The 18239-nt window shown below is 38.1% G+C and overlaps 3 protein-coding genes across 3 annotated transcripts; 1 reads left to right on the top strand and 2 right to left on the bottom strand.

Moving 5' to 3' along the window:
• Positions 1-45: 45 nt before the first annotated feature.
• On the top strand, positions 46-3688 carry LOC148072709 (troponin T, cardiac muscle isoforms-like). Its single transcript, XM_087796634.1, has 12 exons — positions 46-71; positions 565-622; positions 712-719; positions 786-803; positions 1648-1669; positions 1733-1790; positions 1863-1979; positions 2041-2118; positions 2183-2406; positions 2550-2640; positions 2731-2768; positions 3538-3688. Exons 2-12 carry the CDS (start codon positions 582-584, stop codon positions 3581-3583), a joined length of 741 nt encoding a protein of 246 aa, XP_087652760.1. The 5' UTR covers positions 46-71; positions 565-581; the 3' UTR covers positions 3584-3688.
• A 458-nt stretch (positions 3689-4146) lies between these two features.
• dnm1l (dynamin 1-like) lies at positions 4147-11827 on the bottom strand. The gene is made up of 17 exons (XM_087796632.1): positions 11618-11827; positions 10387-10531; positions 9315-9361; positions 8979-9050; positions 8788-8874; positions 8563-8725; positions 7690-7942; positions 7408-7614; positions 7214-7334; positions 6976-7131; positions 6507-6596; positions 6328-6420; positions 5374-5427; positions 5114-5272; positions 4843-4952; positions 4613-4772; positions 4147-4536 (listed from the first exon to the last, which is right to left on the bottom strand). Exons 1-17 carry the CDS (start codon positions 11717-11719, stop codon positions 4480-4482), a joined length of 2076 nt encoding a protein of 691 aa, XP_087652758.1. The 5' UTR covers positions 11720-11827; the 3' UTR covers positions 4147-4479.
• Positions 11828-14099: 2272 nt separating this feature from the next.
• On the bottom strand, positions 14100-18131 carry dnajb9a (DnaJ heat shock protein family (Hsp40) member B9a). Its single transcript, XM_087797148.1, has 3 exons — positions 17854-18131; positions 16080-16314; positions 14100-15172 (listed from the first exon to the last, which is right to left on the bottom strand). The coding sequence occupies exons 2-3, from the start codon at positions 16294-16296 to the stop codon at positions 14751-14753; spliced, it is 639 nt and encodes a 212-aa protein (XP_087653274.1). The 5' UTR covers positions 16297-16314; positions 17854-18131; the 3' UTR covers positions 14100-14750.
• Positions 18132-18239: the final 108 nt, after the last annotated feature.

Below are 18239 nucleotides of genomic sequence, written 5' to 3'. Positions count from 1 at the left end.
ATTGATGCCCAAATTGTTTCTGAAAAGTCCTTCAGTCAGCCGAGTCTCAGCTCCCTCTATCTGAGTTACAGGTAAGAACTCTCTAATCTTTATTCAATATATATATATATATAATTACCATTCCATTCAAGTGTAATAGTTTCTGATTTCTGAAGTCATGCCACTTTTGTTAATGCTTGATTATAAGGAGAATTTCTTACGTTTCTCCTTTTTTTTAAATTAAGCAAATTTGAATTAATGTTGCTTACAAATTTAATAAATGTAACAATTGTTTAAAAATATTACATTTTATTATTAGAAATCATATCTGTGTATGTGAGAGAGATTGCAGTTATTAGTTTTGTAGCTAGTATCCGATTATTGTATCATATTTATTCCTGCTCGTCTGCTGGACTTGAAACATATTCAGTAGGTGTGGGGCCACATCTAAACCGGAGGTTGGGCCCATTTGTAACACCCTAAATTTGTCTGTCCTTCCAAACGGTGTGAATAGTTAACGTCTCACACTCTGCTGTTTAATGGTCCGAAAAATATTTGCCATTTTAAAAATAGGCTTTTCTTCAGGACTCGTCTGTTGCAACATGTCGGACACAGAAGACGTGATGGAGGAGGAGGAAGTGCAGTAAGTCGCCATCTTGCGCCGCTCAAAGCGCAGCGATGAATCTTTTCTGACGTTTCTCTTTTTCTTTCTCTTCCGTCAATGCCCTGAAGAGATGAAGGTGGGGAGATACTTTTATTATACTTGTGCTTTAATTATATGTAATAACTTGTCTTGTGGTCTTCAGCACAAGAAGAAGCAACAGGTAAGAGAATGATCTCACTTTCATTCAGATGTAAAGTTGAACAGAAATGAAAGGAATGCAATATATAGTTGAAGGTAGTTTTGTCCTCTCTGCTTGTGTGGGTTTCCTTTACACACTCTGGTTTCCTCCCACAGAAGCACTAGTTTCAAATAAACTGTAAGCTCATCGTGGGATGCCACAAAAAGTCACCTGAACCACCATGTACTCCCATATCACATCCATCAACCTCAATAGTTTCCTTTCTTTTCTTGTTTTTCTTGTCTCCATCTCACTGTAGCAAGCACATACGACAACCTCCCCCCAGAGTGTGTGATGATGAAGTCAGGATTTACTCCAGCAATATCTTCACTTGGGCAGGAAAAAACAAAGACAAGAAGAGTTAGAAGATTTTGAGTTGAAGATGCTCTGGATTTTTGTTGGATGTGACAATGAGGAAAAGATTTAAAAAGCTGGGAATCATAGATGTAGTTAATTGGAAGGATATAAGTATCTAAGGAGGATGATGAAGATGGTTGGAGGTGGAAGCTTCTAACATGCAGTGTCAATATGATGAGAGATCCCAAGGAAAACGTTTTTAAAACTGATGCCTACTGAGTGTGCACCCTGGGAAGATGGCCAGTGAAGCACAACTGTTCTAACTGTAATATCTGAGTTTGTGCTTCTGAAAAGGAAAATAGAGTCAGGCGTGGGTGTGAGGTGTTTCAGTTACGAGCTCTGTCATCTGACACTCGGATCAGAGCTGAGAACTCAAGCCAAGTGTTGACCTGAGCAGCAAAGACAACTGAAACATAGACTGTCGTTAAATATATATCCTAATCTCTTCTCAATTATCTTCCTGTCAAAGATGGGTCGAAGCCAAAACCAAAGTAAGTGAGCAGCCTCTCCTCTCTTCTCTCTCAGAGATGTTTTTGAAAAGTCTACTTCTGCAGGTTTATGACCAACATTACTCCGCCGAAGATCCCCGATGGCGATAAAGTGGATTTCGACGTGAGTGGAGCTCAACCCTTCTCACCTCATCTGCACATTTGTCTTGACTCCGGCGTGTTATCCTGATGGCAGGACATCCACAGGAAGCGTCAGGAGAAGGATCTGTCCGAGCTGCAGTCCCTCATCGAGGCTCACTTCATCCAGAGGAAGAAGGAGGAAGAGGAGCTCATTGCCCTGGTCAACAGAATTGTGAGTCCAGCAGGAGGGTTGGGGATTCCTCTCAGGCTCTGAGAGTGTGGTGCACCTGCAGGAGAAGCGTCGGGCTGAAAGAGCGGAGCAGCAGAGGGTCAGGGCGGAGAAGGAGAAGGAGCGACAGGCCAGACTGGCGGTGGGTGAAGATTCTCTGGAGATAACATGAAGACCGTCTGACCCGTTTCACATCTCTCATCTAGGATGAGAAGGAGAAGCGGGAGCTAGAGAATCAGCGCAAGATGATGGACGAGGACGCGAAGAAGAAGAAGACCCTTTCAAACATGACTCAGCAGTACAGCGCTGGCAAGAAGGTCAATCCGGGGAAGGGAGCCAAGAAACAGACGGAAAGGGAGAAGAAAAAGAAGATCCTGGCTGAACGCAAGAAGCCTCTCAGCGTCGACCACCTCGGCGACGATAAGCTCAGGTCTGGATCTGCCTTCAGTTCAAAATTTATGTGATGTTTAATTAGAACAGTTGTTCAAAAAAAGGAATAGTCATCTAGTGGACACTGCTTCATGGAGCTCAATCAGACCATCACTTGGGTCAACGTTGTTGTGTTGTGTGCAGAGAGAAGGCCAACGAGATGTGGCAGTGGCTAATGTCTCTGGAGGCAGAGAAGTTCGATCTCAGCGAGAAACTGAAGAGACAGAAGTACGATGTGAGTAACTTGTCACGAGCCCGTTAATAAGGAAGAGGTAACACAATTCAATGTTGTGTCAAGAATTTAAACACTGAAAATGTCTCTCAGATTAACCAGCTCCTCGTCCGAGTGCAGGATCACCAGAGGTGAGAAGTTACCTTTTAACAATTATATTTATGCAGCTTGTTTTCTGAATGTCACTTGGTTCTATGTGAAAAAATAACACAAGTACAATCCTTTTATCCTTAAATTATTTTGTATTCAAGTTATATTTGATGATGAATACAAAATAGAAAATTGTTTTTGTTTTGTTTTTCTTACTTGTTTTAATATAATACTTATATACTTATAGTTATACAAGTGTAGACAAGATTTGCATGGTAAGCAATTTGACTTTTAAATTATCAAATGAATCACTAGATCAGATGTGACAATACTTGAATAGCTATAACAGAGTTTATGTTAAGATGAATGTTTATGACATGACTTAAACCATCGATCGATAGGTGGATAGACTTCATCTTAATCCATAAATGGGACGATAGCAAATAGAAGCCGTTTCCAATGGTCGGCAGACTTTCAAGTAAATGAATAAAAAGATGAGGTGAAAAATAAAGTTCAATAATTGGACAGTTCAGTCTGTAACTTTTGTAAGCATGATGGTATCTTACTGAGGTGATGACACCTCAAGCTACAGATGGGTCGGCAAAGTGTAGACCGAAAAAAATCCGAAAGGAAAGTTATTTATGGTAAATTATCTTATATTCTCCAGAGATTTAGCTTAAAGTCTGCAGCCTAGAGTCCGCCCTTCTTTTTCACCAGTTTATATATTTATATTTAGTTTTTTAAGGGAAAATATTAGAATAAGCATATTCTGAAACTTGACTCTCCATCCTTTGCTCACTTTGTATTCAGCACCAAAGGTCGCGGCAAGGGCAAAATGGGAGGACGACTGCGGTAAAGAGGGATGAAGAAGTGATGTGCATGACGCATCAAAATGGTCGTTGTGTCAACCAGTGTAACCATTGTTGTGTGTTGTTGAGGTACATGTGACAAAGTCAATCAATAAAAGCATCGTTGTAACCACCAAACATCTCCTAGTCGTTTCTGCTTCAGATGTAAGTAAGTAAGTAAAGGTTATTTGTAAAGAGCCTTTCTAAACCTGGGTCACAAAGGGCTTTAACAATCAAAATCAATAAGTTAAAATATATACTTGAAAAGGCCAAGACAAATAAGACAAACACAGGAGTCATAGAAAATCAAAAGCCTGCACAAATAAGAATGTCTTGAGATGTTTCTTGAAGGAGTCAGTAGGAGTCTGTAGACTGCAGTTATGTATTAATTTCAGGTGAGACAGCTCCATCTTGTTTAGACACCTAAATAAACTGTTGCAATAGTCCAAACGAGAAGACACAAGCACATGGATTACAAGCTCCAGATTGTGTTGTGACATCGTTTTTCTTAAGTTAAGAATAGCTTTGATTAATTTTGGTGCAGATTTAAAAGAAAAATAAAGCATGCATGCATATTTAAACCTTCTCCTTTATTGGAACCAATAAAATCCAACAAATAAGTGCATTCATTAGGAAAACATCCATGATGAGAGTCTACGGTCGTACAGTTCACCATCGTTGTTCAACACGGCAGCACGTGGTCCGAGTGACAAGATTTGACTGGTTTTTAAATCAGAAAAATAGAATAATCTAGCAGATGAGGGTTACCATTTAGGATGAAGCCACCCCCCATGATCGGAGTCCATTATATAGGTTTCTGTATCGACATATAGACACAGTTGTCAGAAGCAGGGGTTCTTGTGATCTTCTGGAGGTGTTGTTGGGTCTATACAGGACCAAGTCTTCACCACATGTGGGTCTCTCGGATTTCTGCAATCACTTGACTGGCTTTCTGCAGCGCCTGGAAACCAAAAGAAAAGTGACCGTCGGCAGCAAAACATTTACCAACCCTCCGTCTTTCTTGGTCATCCTTGTACCTTCAGCATGTCCGCCGCCTCATTGCGTCTCTGGGCCATGTCCTCAGACTCCGTCAAGAGGTCGGTCAAGAGTGAAGTCTTGTACAACTGGCCCACCAGTTCACTCTGGAGAGAGTCTTTCACATGGTTGACCAGGAAGTGCATGACTGCCTTCGGAACACTGAGCAAACAAACATTTAACGTTAAAAAGATGAAACATTTATGGAACGTTCAAACACAACAAGAACTACCTGTCCTGAATGTTTTTCCGCACTATGAGAAAGTAAGACTTGATTAGTCTCTCTATGACCTCACAGTCCCTCTGTTCTCGGGCAGACAACTTCCTTGACACTGGAACAGGCTAAAAAAAGAATCACAGAAAAGAAGAATGGATGATGAATGTCACGCTGAATGTCTCCAACAACTGAGATCAGAGTAAAACACAGAAGCAGCCAGACTGTGGATTAGGGATTACTTTTGGATCATCTGACAGGTAAAATAGCCATTTTACTTAGTACTCACCACGTCTAACAGGTTGACAGCGTGACCTTTGTGCGGGGTGGAGGTCACCGGGGTCGCTCTGTCACCAGCCATGATTCCATCATCTCCCTTTTTTAACATTCCCCTCCAGTTTCCCGTGCCACTGTCCACTTCACTGGCAGGATTGCTCCCGGCTGGTGCCTGCAGGGGCAGCAGAGATTGACACAGGATTAGATGGTGCAAAACTAAAATCATCAATTGAAAAAATTAAAACGCTATCAAGTCATGCTCAACAACGGCACCTTGTCTCTGGGGACAGCAGACGGCAGATCCCTCATCCTGCTGCGTCTTTGCTCCTGTTCAAAAATAATTAGATTCATTTTAGATTATATTTTTAAGGCTTCATTAATCCCTCTGGAGATGTCTTTTGGGAAACTAGGTTTTAAGTTTACAACAGAGAATAGAAGGTACAGCAAGTTTCATAAAAGCAAGAACAAAAACAAACGGCAAATAAAAAGCAGAGTAAACTCACCACAACTGATGCTAAGATATGTGGTTTAAGCCCGTCATGTTTAGTGTGTTATGCATGTGTAAATACCAGTGATGGGTTGAGTCCTTATGTGACAGATGATGAGGTATCATGATACAGTGTATTCGTTTTGAAAGGCCACTAGAAGGCGCTCTCTTTATAATAGTTGGCTCTGGTCTCCTAATTCAATGAAACTTGGCCATTATTTTCAATCTTGGAATGCGATTTCAAAATAAAGAGATAAACTACATCAGGACTCTTCATTAACTTGTACATGAAGCCTTATTAACAAATCACTAGTAAATAGTCTCCAAAATCAAAAAAGATTGGTTTTGTGTTATGGTATATAAAGACAATAGATCACCATCTTCCTTCCAATGAAGTGTTTATGTTTGGGGTTTAAATGAAGTTTGTTGATACATCTGACAATTCTAATGTGGAAAGTCACACTGAATCAGTCCAAGAAACTAAAATATAAAATTGAATTAATTAGAATAACATTATTTCAAATATAAATACAAAATAATAATAAAATAACATGCGATCCTTAACCAAAGTTTCTCATATTTATCATAAGTTTGTTTTACATCAGCATTAAGAGCATAATAATTGTCATTTAAAAATAGAATGTAAAAAGGCAGAAGCAAAGAGCTGGTTATACAGTATTTCCATATTAAATTAAAAACTAAAATCCTGAAGAAGCGTGTTTTCAAGGTTCCTCTCTGACCTCGATGTTGTTGTTCATGAGACCACAGGCGTCAGCAAAGTCCGGGTGTTTGGTGTTGATGTAGGCCAACTCGATGGCCACCAGGTTGTGAACCTTCAAACATAAGCACACATCATTACTGAGAAAAATTGAAAAGAACTTAAACTTGAAATAAAATTGAAACCAGTGGTCCTCTTTACCATTTCGTTAGTGACCGGCAGCCTTCTTCTCAAGAGAGAAGTGACCACTTCTACGATGGCATCATGGAGTTTTGGAAACCTCAGCAACTCCTTCAGGAAAGAGACAAACGCATGTTTAGAGGTTGGATAGTGATTCAGAGGCATTGTTAAACTACTATCTGGATCTTTTATACTTATTTGAAACAATTTCCTTTCTGAGATTCCAGATGCCCCAGCCCAGTAGTAGACTGTATGGAAAGTGTCATCCTTCAATCACTAGAGTGAGCAGGTGAAGGGTGTGACCATGAAGAAACACAGACAAACACACCCAAGTGGCAGAGATATGTCTCAGCAGACAAGAGAAAACAAGCTTGTCTGGTTGTTGCCGTTTGGCAAATAAGTTGCTGCCTCTCGTTTGAGGAACAAATCCATTCCACCTGGTCTCTACAATACCTGCAATATTTGTGACATTCGACAAAGGGGTTTGTACTTGTGTGCTGTAGTTGCTGCAGTGTTGGATGATCCGCTGCATCTCCTCATGAACCAGCTCTACACAGCGCAGACTGGGCTCCTCCAAGCGCTTCACCTGCCGCTTGACGAGCAACTCAAAGGAAACTTCAGGCACGAACAACGCAGGCCTCGGCCCCTGTTGAAGCGAACAGTGGTTATTCTTTGCAACGCAGCCATTAAGGGTTCCGTGTGAGTGCACGATGAGCTCGCTCACTCACTGTAGCATTTCTGATGGCTGTCAGCACGTCAATTGTTGTCAGACCTCCCAGAGGATCAACAGACTCCAAGGTGCGACCAAATGTTTCGTGAAATATGTAGCAGATTCTCGCTCCACCACACCTGCAACAACAGTATAATTCATTAAACACAACAGAGTAAGAGGGGTTCGAGTTGAGCAGAACTCTAGACTCACAGCTCGGCCGTCTCGATGTACTTGGCCGTTCCCTCAATGGTGTGACAATACTCTGCAGCAAACTTTGTGATGAGCTGAAGCAGCGTGGCACTTGTGTCCTCCACAGGTTCACCATAACTGTTGAGCAAGGACTGGTACTGAGATGCCAGCACGTTGATTCTGGTTTTAAGCTCAGGGAGACAATCTCTGATGTGGTGCATCAATAACCTGTCAGATGGTGCAGAAAAGGCTTCAGATACTTCTGATTGTGTATGAAGGATAAACTGTGTCCACCAGTCGTACCTATTTAGTGTCCTGGCCAGATATTTGGTTCCATTTCTGTTTGACAGAGATGGATACTTCTTCTGGAGGAAGGCATGTTCATCCCGAGTAGCATCCGCCACCAATTTTTTCTGGTTGATATCCAGCTGACTCCTGTTAACCACACCGATAATTCCAAGCTTGACCGGAATGACCCTTCCCATCAGGATATCCATGGCGTCTGTACCAGCGTCCATCAGGTCCAACTTGGTGACCACCGCCAATGTTCTCCTGCCTGAACACAGATAGACAACTGACGCCGTGCTCCTGTGACCACACAAACCTCTACATTGGGGATTATTGACATTTTTATTCAGAGATTATCTTCATGCTTTGTAAACAATAGAATGTCACTTAATGCAACATGAGAAATTTAAGCAGTTGTGTCTCTTAAACCGGTTTTCGACTATTTACATCACCTATCATCTATCAGCCGTTAATCTGAGCATGAATGCAACTTTGTGTTGTAAGGTTTTACTGTAATCTTACTTACAAACACTATACATAGATCATAAATCACAGTCACGCAACTGACCTCGCTTCCGTTTATTGTTTCACCAACTTCTGTCGCAAACAGGAACTATGTCATTATCATAACACTAAATGTTCTGGGAGAAGAGTCAAGGTAAAAGGACACAACTTTTTTTTAATCTATATATTCATGCATAAAGATTTAATAAAGATCAATATAAAGATTGGTTCAAACATTTTTGCATCTAATTGTTAGCGCAGGAATATTTCTATGATTTTGGGCACATGCTTTCTTATATACATTTTTATCATTTTAACTTTGGATGAGAAAGTTCCCTACCAAAATAATTTTAATATAAAAAGGAAAAGGACAACTATCAATACCATCAGGATCCACCTCCCGTGCCACTTTGAGAGCCTCTGATGTTGCCATGTCAGTGTTGGCAGCAGTCACAGCGAGGATGATGGAGTTTGGGTTGGAGATGTACTTCACGATGAGTTCTTTGATGAGAAGCTCAATATCTTTAGGCTGATCACCCACCGGCAACTGATTTTTTACACACATAAAGATCAGTCTGTGGCAGTTGATAGTAGAGAAGCTGCTGTTACCTTTGTAATGCCAGGCAGATCCACCAATGTGAGATTGACGACATGTGGGGAAAAGATTTTTAGGTGTATAGGCTCATCACTGATTCCCTACAAAACAAAAGATCTAGTTTGTGATCCGTGTCAACCTAAATAGAATTACTTTCTCTTTTGATTTGACTTCTAGTTCGAAGTCGTTCAGAACATTTACATACCTTATTGTTGCCTGTTATTCTTTCCGTTTCTGTCTCAATTTCTCTTCTAATTTCCTCAAAGTCTGTGTAGACCTGAAGATTAACATGAAGCTCTTGGTTAAGAGAACAACTTTGAACCATGCAACAGCTTTGACAAACTCATCATGTTTCTACACAGCACATTTCCCTGATTAATATCATTTTGACCATTGGGCCAAGTTGCACCATAATAGTTTAGTTGTACCCTCTGGAAATGCAAAGAAAACAGACATTCACTGGGAAAAAAAACCTTAAGAGAAATAGTAGATAAATGTTCAAACAATTCCACACGTGCATTGAAAATTAAATTCATCTTACCTTGTTTTTGGTGTGTAAAAACTTCCCCCATTCATCTCCTTCGATGCCTGAAGGAAAAAACATTGTTGTTGAAGAGGATGTTACATTTCACATGTGTCACATGTGACCTTGAGACCAAAAAGTCTAAATTGATTTCAGTATATATCTCAGGGGATCTCTCTACAGGCCAAAATGGACAGAAAATACACACACGAGCCTCAACAGCTAAAGGAAGCAAACTAAAGCCAAATTTCCTTTAAAAGTCAAGCTAAATATTAAATAAATAAAAAACCTAAAATGAGTGCATTCTGATAATGATTTTCTTTGGTTTAATTGAAGCAGTTTTTTTTTAAATATAAAGGGAATGTGGCAAGCAGCAGGAAAAAGGATAAATGAAAGCAGGAGTTGCAAAAGAGATAAGACACAGGAGGGTAAATACAAGTCATAGGAAACCTCTGAAAAGACGCCCGTTATTCTTGGTTTCTGTGGTTGAAGACAAACGACAGGAGAAGAGTTAGCGTCTGCTAACTATACACGAGATTCCCCAGAAAAGCATAGATCATTTAGTTCAGTCAAAGAGTGAACTGCCAATAATTGCAAAAGCATCTCAGAAATTACTTTATGCCGTGTTTTACTTTAACGTCATACATTTCTATTGGTTTTCATTAATTGTTTGCATATTTTAGCATCAAATTCTGGTAATTCAATACACATATAAAATATATGCATTATATTTAACATATAGAACACATCTCATACCCAGCAGGAATTTGATGTTTTATTACTAGGAGATTGACAAGTTATGAAAAAACAATGATTTGTAAAATAATGTATCATGACCTTTTTTAGAAGAGTTTAATAAATATTTTAACTTTTATTTTTTGTATAAGAAATATTAAAATGACTGTTCATTTTGTATTGCTTTTTGTCTTTGTCTTGGGCCTCAGAAACTAATATCACCCAAAAAAATATCCTAGAATCTTATTATCATGAATTAGGCAGCCATATTTTATATTAGACAAATCAGCGGGAAAGAGTGTGTTGAATAAGTATCATTGTGTATCAAGCCAATGTATTGAAAGCAATAAATTACCATTCTCCTCATTGGTTTTCCTTCTGTCTTCTGGCTCAACAAGTACAAGCTGAAGGATAAGCGGTCGACGGGTGACAATGCCGGTGCCACGTGGAAGGATGTCCCTGCCGACAAGACTCTCCAAAACTGAGCTCTTTCCACTGCTCTGTTAGGAAGTAACAGGACATGATGAGAGTTAATAACAATATGCTGACAAATGACAAAGTATATCAACAGACTGCTTGAAGGACAAAATGAGATTAAAGTAAACCATAAAATAAATTATAAAAAATAGTCACTCAGTTTCAGTTTCCATTCTTTAACATACTTGAGTTGACCCGAAGCCTGTCTACACGCATGCTGTTAGAGATGAGACTGGAAATCCTATTAGTCCACTGGTGAAAGTAAACATGTTGGACAAAACCAGCAACATTAAACCAACTAAGCCCTTTAGTAAAGGTGGTAAGTTGGGCCTAAGAACGTTTAAGACGGACATGCAAAAGTCACGAATGCCCTTCATTTAATAGTTTTTTTGTGACATCAAAGCAGTATCCAAAAATAGTGTTAACAAATATATACTTTATATTCGAGCGTTTTTTTAAATGCTCGATAAAACTAAAGGAAGAAATGATAGAAAAAAACTGAAGGTAATATTCTGGTTGGCCTAATTAAATGAACAATAATAATAAATAACAACGTTCATCCAAAATAAATGAACAGTGCGAATAACCTGTAAAATAAGTAAACAATAAGGACAGGTAAGGTTGCAATAATAATAACAAATATTTATTGTTCTAGTTATTTTTACTCTGTTTAGTGCGTTTGATGGAGTCTACTGACTCCTTCAAGAAACATCTCAAGACATTCTTATTTGCGCAGACTTTTCCTTGAATTTGTGGGACACCTGTGTTTGTCTTATGCGTCTCGGCCTTTTTAAAGTATATATTTTAGCTGTATATTGTTTTTCATTGTTAGAGCGCTTTGTGACCCTGGTCTAGAACGGCGCTTTACAAATGACTATTACTTGCTCTGTTGACAGTAGCTCTAGCTAAACGCTAAAGATAACTTTAGCAAGTAGACGCGAGCTAGCTTAGCTTAATGGATGTGTGAATATGCCGCTTTCTACGAGGGTGTGTGACAAGTCAACTTGGACTGTTCTGAATTGTGAATAAAAAGGAAACAGTGTCAGAGAATAGCACAACAAGTTGGTGCAAGCTAACCGTCTTGCTAGCCGGCGAGTGGCGCGACTCACCTGCGTCCCAACGACCACTATCTGCGGTAGCTGGATGATATCAGCGCCCACTGTGTTGAACACATCCTGCAGTTTGTTTATGACAGGAATGAGGGCCTCCATGAGCTCCGAACCAGAGGTGGGTCTGTCAGAAACCCACACGAAACTTTTCTCTCTCTGCTAGACAAGCGCACACAAAGTCATTCAATGTCTCGGTTATTGTGGCGTCTTTCTGGCTCGGCGAGCAACTGCGCACTGGGTTGCAGAGGTGCATTGTGGGTAGTGAAGTTTAAGACCTGCCAGTTTGCCTTATTGTTATCCAGAGCTACCGCTAAAACTAACTACAAGTCCTGTAAATGACGCATTTGTGTAAGTAACCAATGAAAGTGCGTGTTTGTCCTCAACAACCGTAACCATGGAAAAAAAAAATCAAAATATTTATTGACTGTCGACGCACACGTTACGCATATTTTTATTCATGATGTTTGGCAGTGGATTAAGATTAAGGCCAAATAAAAGTATTTACACTAAAAGGAATAATAATATAAAACACCTTACCTGCTGAAATGAAAAACCTACTCGTGTGAAGGTCTTAGTAGCATTTTTTGTCACATTGAAACGACAAGAATATTTCAGATAAGTGAGAAGTTGTAAATTGTTTAATAACAGTTGAAAATAGTTTGTTAGAGTTGAAAATAGTTTGATAACACCTTAAAATGGTTTTATAAAAGAATATAAATGGTAATATTTTATTGTATTCGAAACTTCTACGCTTGTACATCTATTATTATTTACATGTTTTATTTATACAAAACATAAATTGTGTATGATATCACTTCATAATTAAGTAGGCGATCCTGGTAATCTGCCTTATAAGTGTGTCATATATACAGTTTAAATGTTTAAGGGTGTCATCTTCTGCCTGATAAAGTTTCCCTCCTCCTTAAAACAAATAAATAAATAAAAATAAATAAATAAACAAATGTCTATCTATCTAAAACCTCTGATGAGATGTCTGTAGTCTACATGATAATTTCCAAGCTAACATGTTGAGTGGTTTGAGGGTCTATAACAAGACAAAGAAATAATAATAACAATGATATACATAAATATACTGTATACATTTTGTGTAGCTTACACCAAAAATCCCTCCTTAATATCATGAAGATATTTTAGAATAGATGGAAATAATGTCAACTTGGGCAAGAATTCTCACTTATATCCAGGTTAATCATTACGTTCAAGTAAATGGGTTGTTACTTTGTTACGCACCAGTGCAACAAGACATAATAAAGCCCATAAAAAGCTTTGATTAATCTTAAAATATAAATTATTGTCTACAGTCCATTTAAAAATTGACCTTAACATACTTTTTTCTACATATTTTCACTGCATTTTAATTTGACTGCTTCTTCAAATAAATTGGGCATCAATCCCTTATTTACAAATGAGTCTAAATATTTTTGCTGTTACACTAACCATCTTGTGTAGTTTAGTGAGGAAGCAGTGTCATGTTGTTTAGAGGTCAGTAGGAGTTATTGGAACAGTTGTTTAACAAAGGAAAATAGTGCAGAGACCCCCGTCTAGAGGGCTCTGAAAATAATGGCCCTACTTCATGAAGCTTCATCAGACCATCACTACAGTTTAGGCTGAGACAAGGACATTGTTAACCTACTATCAGAATGTGTAAGACAAAGGTAATTAAGTTACCAAAACAAGATGAATTACATTTTACTTTTTACAAGGAAAATGCACTTATTTCATTGAGCAGATTATTTTCTGCAACTCTCATATTCCACCACTAGATGGAGTCGATGTGCATGGTTGAAGCAGTGACATTTCCACAGAGGAATTTTAGTGCTTGTGATAAATAAATCAAGAGTGGACCACACTTGTCCACTCTTGATCACATTTGGACAAAGATCCAGCCTTACACCCCAGCTCGGGCACACGGTTCAGGACCAGAGGAGAGAAATCCTTCCAGACTGTTGCTCCTAAGCTTTGGAACAATCTTCCTCTCTCTTTGTGCTTGATGGATCTACTGAGTCCTTCAAGAAACATCTTAAGACGTTTTTATTTGTTCAGGCTTTTCCTTGATTTTCTGGAACTCCTGCTGTGTTATCAGTTTTATCTTGCCCTTTAAAGTATACACTTTATTGAGTAGCGTTTTGATTGTTTAAGCGCTTTGTGACCCTGGTCTGGAAAAGCGCTATACAAATAAAAATTACTTAGTTACTTACTATATATTCCGATGGGCAAACTCCAATACTGAAATTCAACATAATAGTTGAAACACATTTGATTACAGAAAATTGTCTGGTGTGTGACCGTGAGGTAAACTGTGTGATGGACTAGCAACTTGAAAAACATTGATAAAAGGGTTTCAAAATTCGAGATTAAAAGTAAAGAATCATTGTTAAAATGTTTATAAACAAAAGGACACCATGAATTGAACCCAAGAATTTTTAGCAATCAGAAAAAAAAACAAGTAGACAAAACTATGTTGGTGCTGTTTTTTTTGTTTGTATACATTTTTTTTTATTTTGTGAACACAGTCCTTCAAAAACGGAGATTTACAAAATTGAAAGTGCTAGTAAACCAAACATATCAAAATGAAATATTGCACATGACATTGTAGATTGTACAGATGTACATTGTAGAACATGTTAATCACACACAATAGCAAGAAAACTCCACGGAAAAGTAATGGCTAAGTGTTTTAAACATTTTAGCTTATTTTGTAGAATTATTCTCTAAAGAAATTCTATCATCCGAGTTCAATATTCCACAGCTTTTTTTTTTAACAAGATGAAAGTGACCCTAACACGCTTCTCAACAACTATTGTTGCTGCCTGGGTCCATCAGCAACAAGCACGACCCTACTAGCCTTTACTGTCGCATTGTTTCTGAGCCAACAAAAGAGAATGCAAACAAAGATTCTGCACAAACATCAGAGTGGTTGTTGAGCAGCACGTGTCAAATTCAAACGCATTCTTAAACCTGGTAAAAACTTTCCTTAATAGACAAAGGTGCTTGAAATAGTAGAGACATTCTTTAACAATCTTTTGTTGAGTCATTAGGTTTGACTACACTGTTATTTTGGTTTTCTGCTACAAAAGTATTGTAACATTAAGGCAATAGCAAGGCTGAACTGTTAAGAAGGGGTACACTCTGTGTAGGTGGACACCATATTCCCTCGGCGCTGTGTCACAGTTCTGCAGTGCTGCTTCATGGAGCCGCTATGAAACCTGCTCCCCGTTTGTTTCATTGTGTTTTCAAAGGTGAACATTCTCTCCACATCATCCAGCATGTCGTCCAGCAAATCTGCAGCAAAGCCTCTGTGTCTGTTGTGTCTGCCACCGGCTTCCTTGTGGGATCTGAAGTGATCGTCAAACGATCTTCTGTGCCGGTTTTGGTTATAGAAATCAAAATCCTTAAATATGTCGTCAAAGTTGGAGGTGTAATGTTGTCCGCTGTTTCTGCGTTCACCCTCCGAGTCCATGTTGAAGAATGAATTTCTGGAACGTAGCTGGTCGTACTCCTGTTTTCTGGTTTTATCCGACAGGGTTTCATAAGCTGAAGAAAGAATCAGACTCTAAAATCAACAATACTACTTTTCCTATTTGCATTTTCTTTATTCCTGTGACTTTTTACTATTGTTGTAAACGTCTGCACAAAAATAATCATCCAATATCCATCTGACTTAACTACAGGAGAATTTAAATAGTTGTAACCTAGCTTAAACACGACAGAGTCATAGCTAAAGGCTTTATGACCTTAAATACTTTAAGTCACACAGATAAGTGAGAAGTTGAAAATAGTTTGTAAGAGTTGAAAATATTTTGATTACAGCTTGAAATGGTTTGATCATAGAATATAAATGGTAATATTTTATTGTATTTGAATTCTATGTTTGTACATGTATTATTGTTTACATGTATTATTTATACATAAATTGTGTATGATATCACTTTATAATTAAGTAGGCGATCCTGGTGATCTGCCTTATAATTGTCATATATACAGTTTAAACAATACTACTTTTTCCATTTTAAAAGTTGCAGTTTGGTTCAACTACTTAGAATAGTACGAGTCCTGGAGCAGAAAGTGAGAAGGAAACATAATCAAAGACCCCACTGGATGCTGGATCTACCCTCCCCTCACTAAAAGACTCAACAGATCGCTGCAGACTAAAACCAACACCATTTTCATTATAAAACCTACATCACCTATAACTACTTTCATCTTCATCGCAATGAATTTTTTTTGTTTTTGTATAATATTCGATTGGATTTTTTTCCTTGGAAATTTTTATTCTCATTCTATATTCTTTTTGAACAAAAAGCAAATTGAATAAGGAGTCACTAACAGCCTAAGACATTATCACTCTGTGCATTATAATAGATAGAACAAACCAGCTAACCATGGCAAAGATCCACCTTGAAACTTGCTCTGTAGAAGTGGTTCATAAATATTGTCTTACCTTCTGCAATTTCCCTGAATCGAGCTTCAGCATTAGGGTTCTTGTTCCGGTCAGGGTGATATTTAATGGCAAGCTTATGGAAAGCTTTTTTAACCTGTCGCTCGGAGGCATCTTTCGGCACTCCGAGTATATCGTAGTAGTCCTTGGTTGCAAGGATGAGCTCCGTTATCATGAGGATGCACACTGCATACGTCAATGCTGACTGGACGGTGGCCATGGCTTAGACCAGCTGTACCTTCAAGGGAGACAAAGACGTTCATCATTTAGAGTTTTTGTGCACCAAAAAGATGGAGGTGAAAAAGTGCAGAGGCAAGTGCAAAGGTTTCAGCAACCTTAACCAAAATTTGGGTTTCTTTCCATTCTATCTCAATGAGGCAGCTTGCTTCCGACATCCTTCCATTTCCATTATGATATTTTAGAACATTTTGGTTTAAAAACTGGAAAAACAGTCCAACTTAACCTTTATATCTGTTGTTATAGGAGGATTTATTTTGAATGATTCATTGAACTAATTCTAATGGTGGAAATGAGTGTTTTTAGGTCTCTAGTGAAAATAAGTTAAATTGTGTCCAAGCTTGTGTTGTACATCCTCATTAATTCCATGCATATGGTTTCATGCCTAAAGTGTCTGTATTTCAGTCAGTAAGAACGAACAAGCAGCCCCACTGAAGGACATGGAAAACCAAGTTGGGAAAAAAAAACAATAATAATTTTAGGGTGCCCACACATTTGCACCTCACACTTTTGTCTTCTGTTTTGAGACGATAAATCTACTTGATTTTACAAGTTAATGCATTTATTAATCAATAAGTATCCAAGTTATCGTCCCACCTTTTCTTCAGTCCTGTGAAATACAAGTTCTGTAATCTTCAACACCATGATGGCGTTACTACAATATTTTTACTATTGTTGTAAACGTCTGCACAAAATTAACATCCAATATCCATCTGACTTAACTACAGGAGAACTTAAATAGTTATAACATAGCTTAAACACGACTGAGTGATAGCCAAAGGCTTTATGACCTTAAATACTTTAAGCCACACTGACAACATCTTGAATTTTTTTTTTTTAAACAAACCGGTTTCGATTTAAAACCTGGAAGACCTTCTATCAATATGCTCATTTAGAGACACGTCTCAAATGTATATATTCAACTGATAACACGTTTAACATGTAATGTTTACCAAGTTACTAAGCAGAAATGCAATGCATTTGTCCTATTCAAGATAAGTGGCGATAATGTTGAGGTTCCTTTTTAATTGCATGCGGAATAGAACTTATATGATAAGTAAGTACTTTGTATTTATATAGCGCCTTTCCAGACCAGGGTCACAAAGCGCTTAAATAATCAAAACAATACTCAATAAAATATATATTTAAAGGTCAAGATAACACTGAGAACAACACAGGAGTTCCAGAAAATCAAGGAAAAGCCTGAACAAATAAAAAATGTCACATCACTACAAATGTCTCATTATCGTCTGTATTGCTGTGTATTGCTATTAACAATTTAAAATAAAGTTCTATCTATCTATGTATCTAATAAACAAGTTAAGACTTAGTTCAGGTCGTTAAGGGTTACATCAGTAAAAAATAATAATCAAATAAATGTAATACATTCTATGTACTAGAGAACAGTCACTACACAGTTATCTGGACATCTATACAGTAATGTTTTTGTTATTTTGTTTTAAAATCGTCAGCAGAGTAAGCTAGCTGCTGCTGGTTGACAGGCACACGTAATCGCCTCGGATTCACCGGCGTCACTTACCTCTAGGTGGGAAAGTGGAGATTAGATGATACAAAAAAACCTCTACGAATATTAATAAAACCAAAATACATAACCTAACAGAAACCATAAGCGTTGATCTGTTTTCATTCTAAAGTAGTTTGCAGCGGAGTAACGTCTTCTTCTTCGCTTCTTTAGAGGAGTAAAGCCCGCTGGTTAGTTTCGTACATATCTGCCCCCTTCCGGTCCATGTAAACGCCCCTCCCTCCTTTATTGCATGTCAGAGTAAAGAAGAAATGTCAAGTATTGCAGTTGAAAAATAAAGCAGCTTTGTACGCATATTTTACGATCCTTCGTATTTTAATAAAATGTTAATACTTTATTTGTTAGTGGATGCTGTGAGACAATAATAAGGTGCTTCATTCATA

Source organism: Callionymus lyra, chromosome 8 (assembly GCF_982586985.1).
Source record: "Callionymus lyra chromosome 8, fCalLyr1.hap1.1, whole genome shotgun sequence".
NCBI classification, from domain to species: Eukaryota; Metazoa; Chordata; class Actinopteri; order Syngnathiformes; family Callionymidae; genus Callionymus; species Callionymus lyra.
This window is presented reverse-complemented; position numbering and strand designations above follow the sequence as displayed.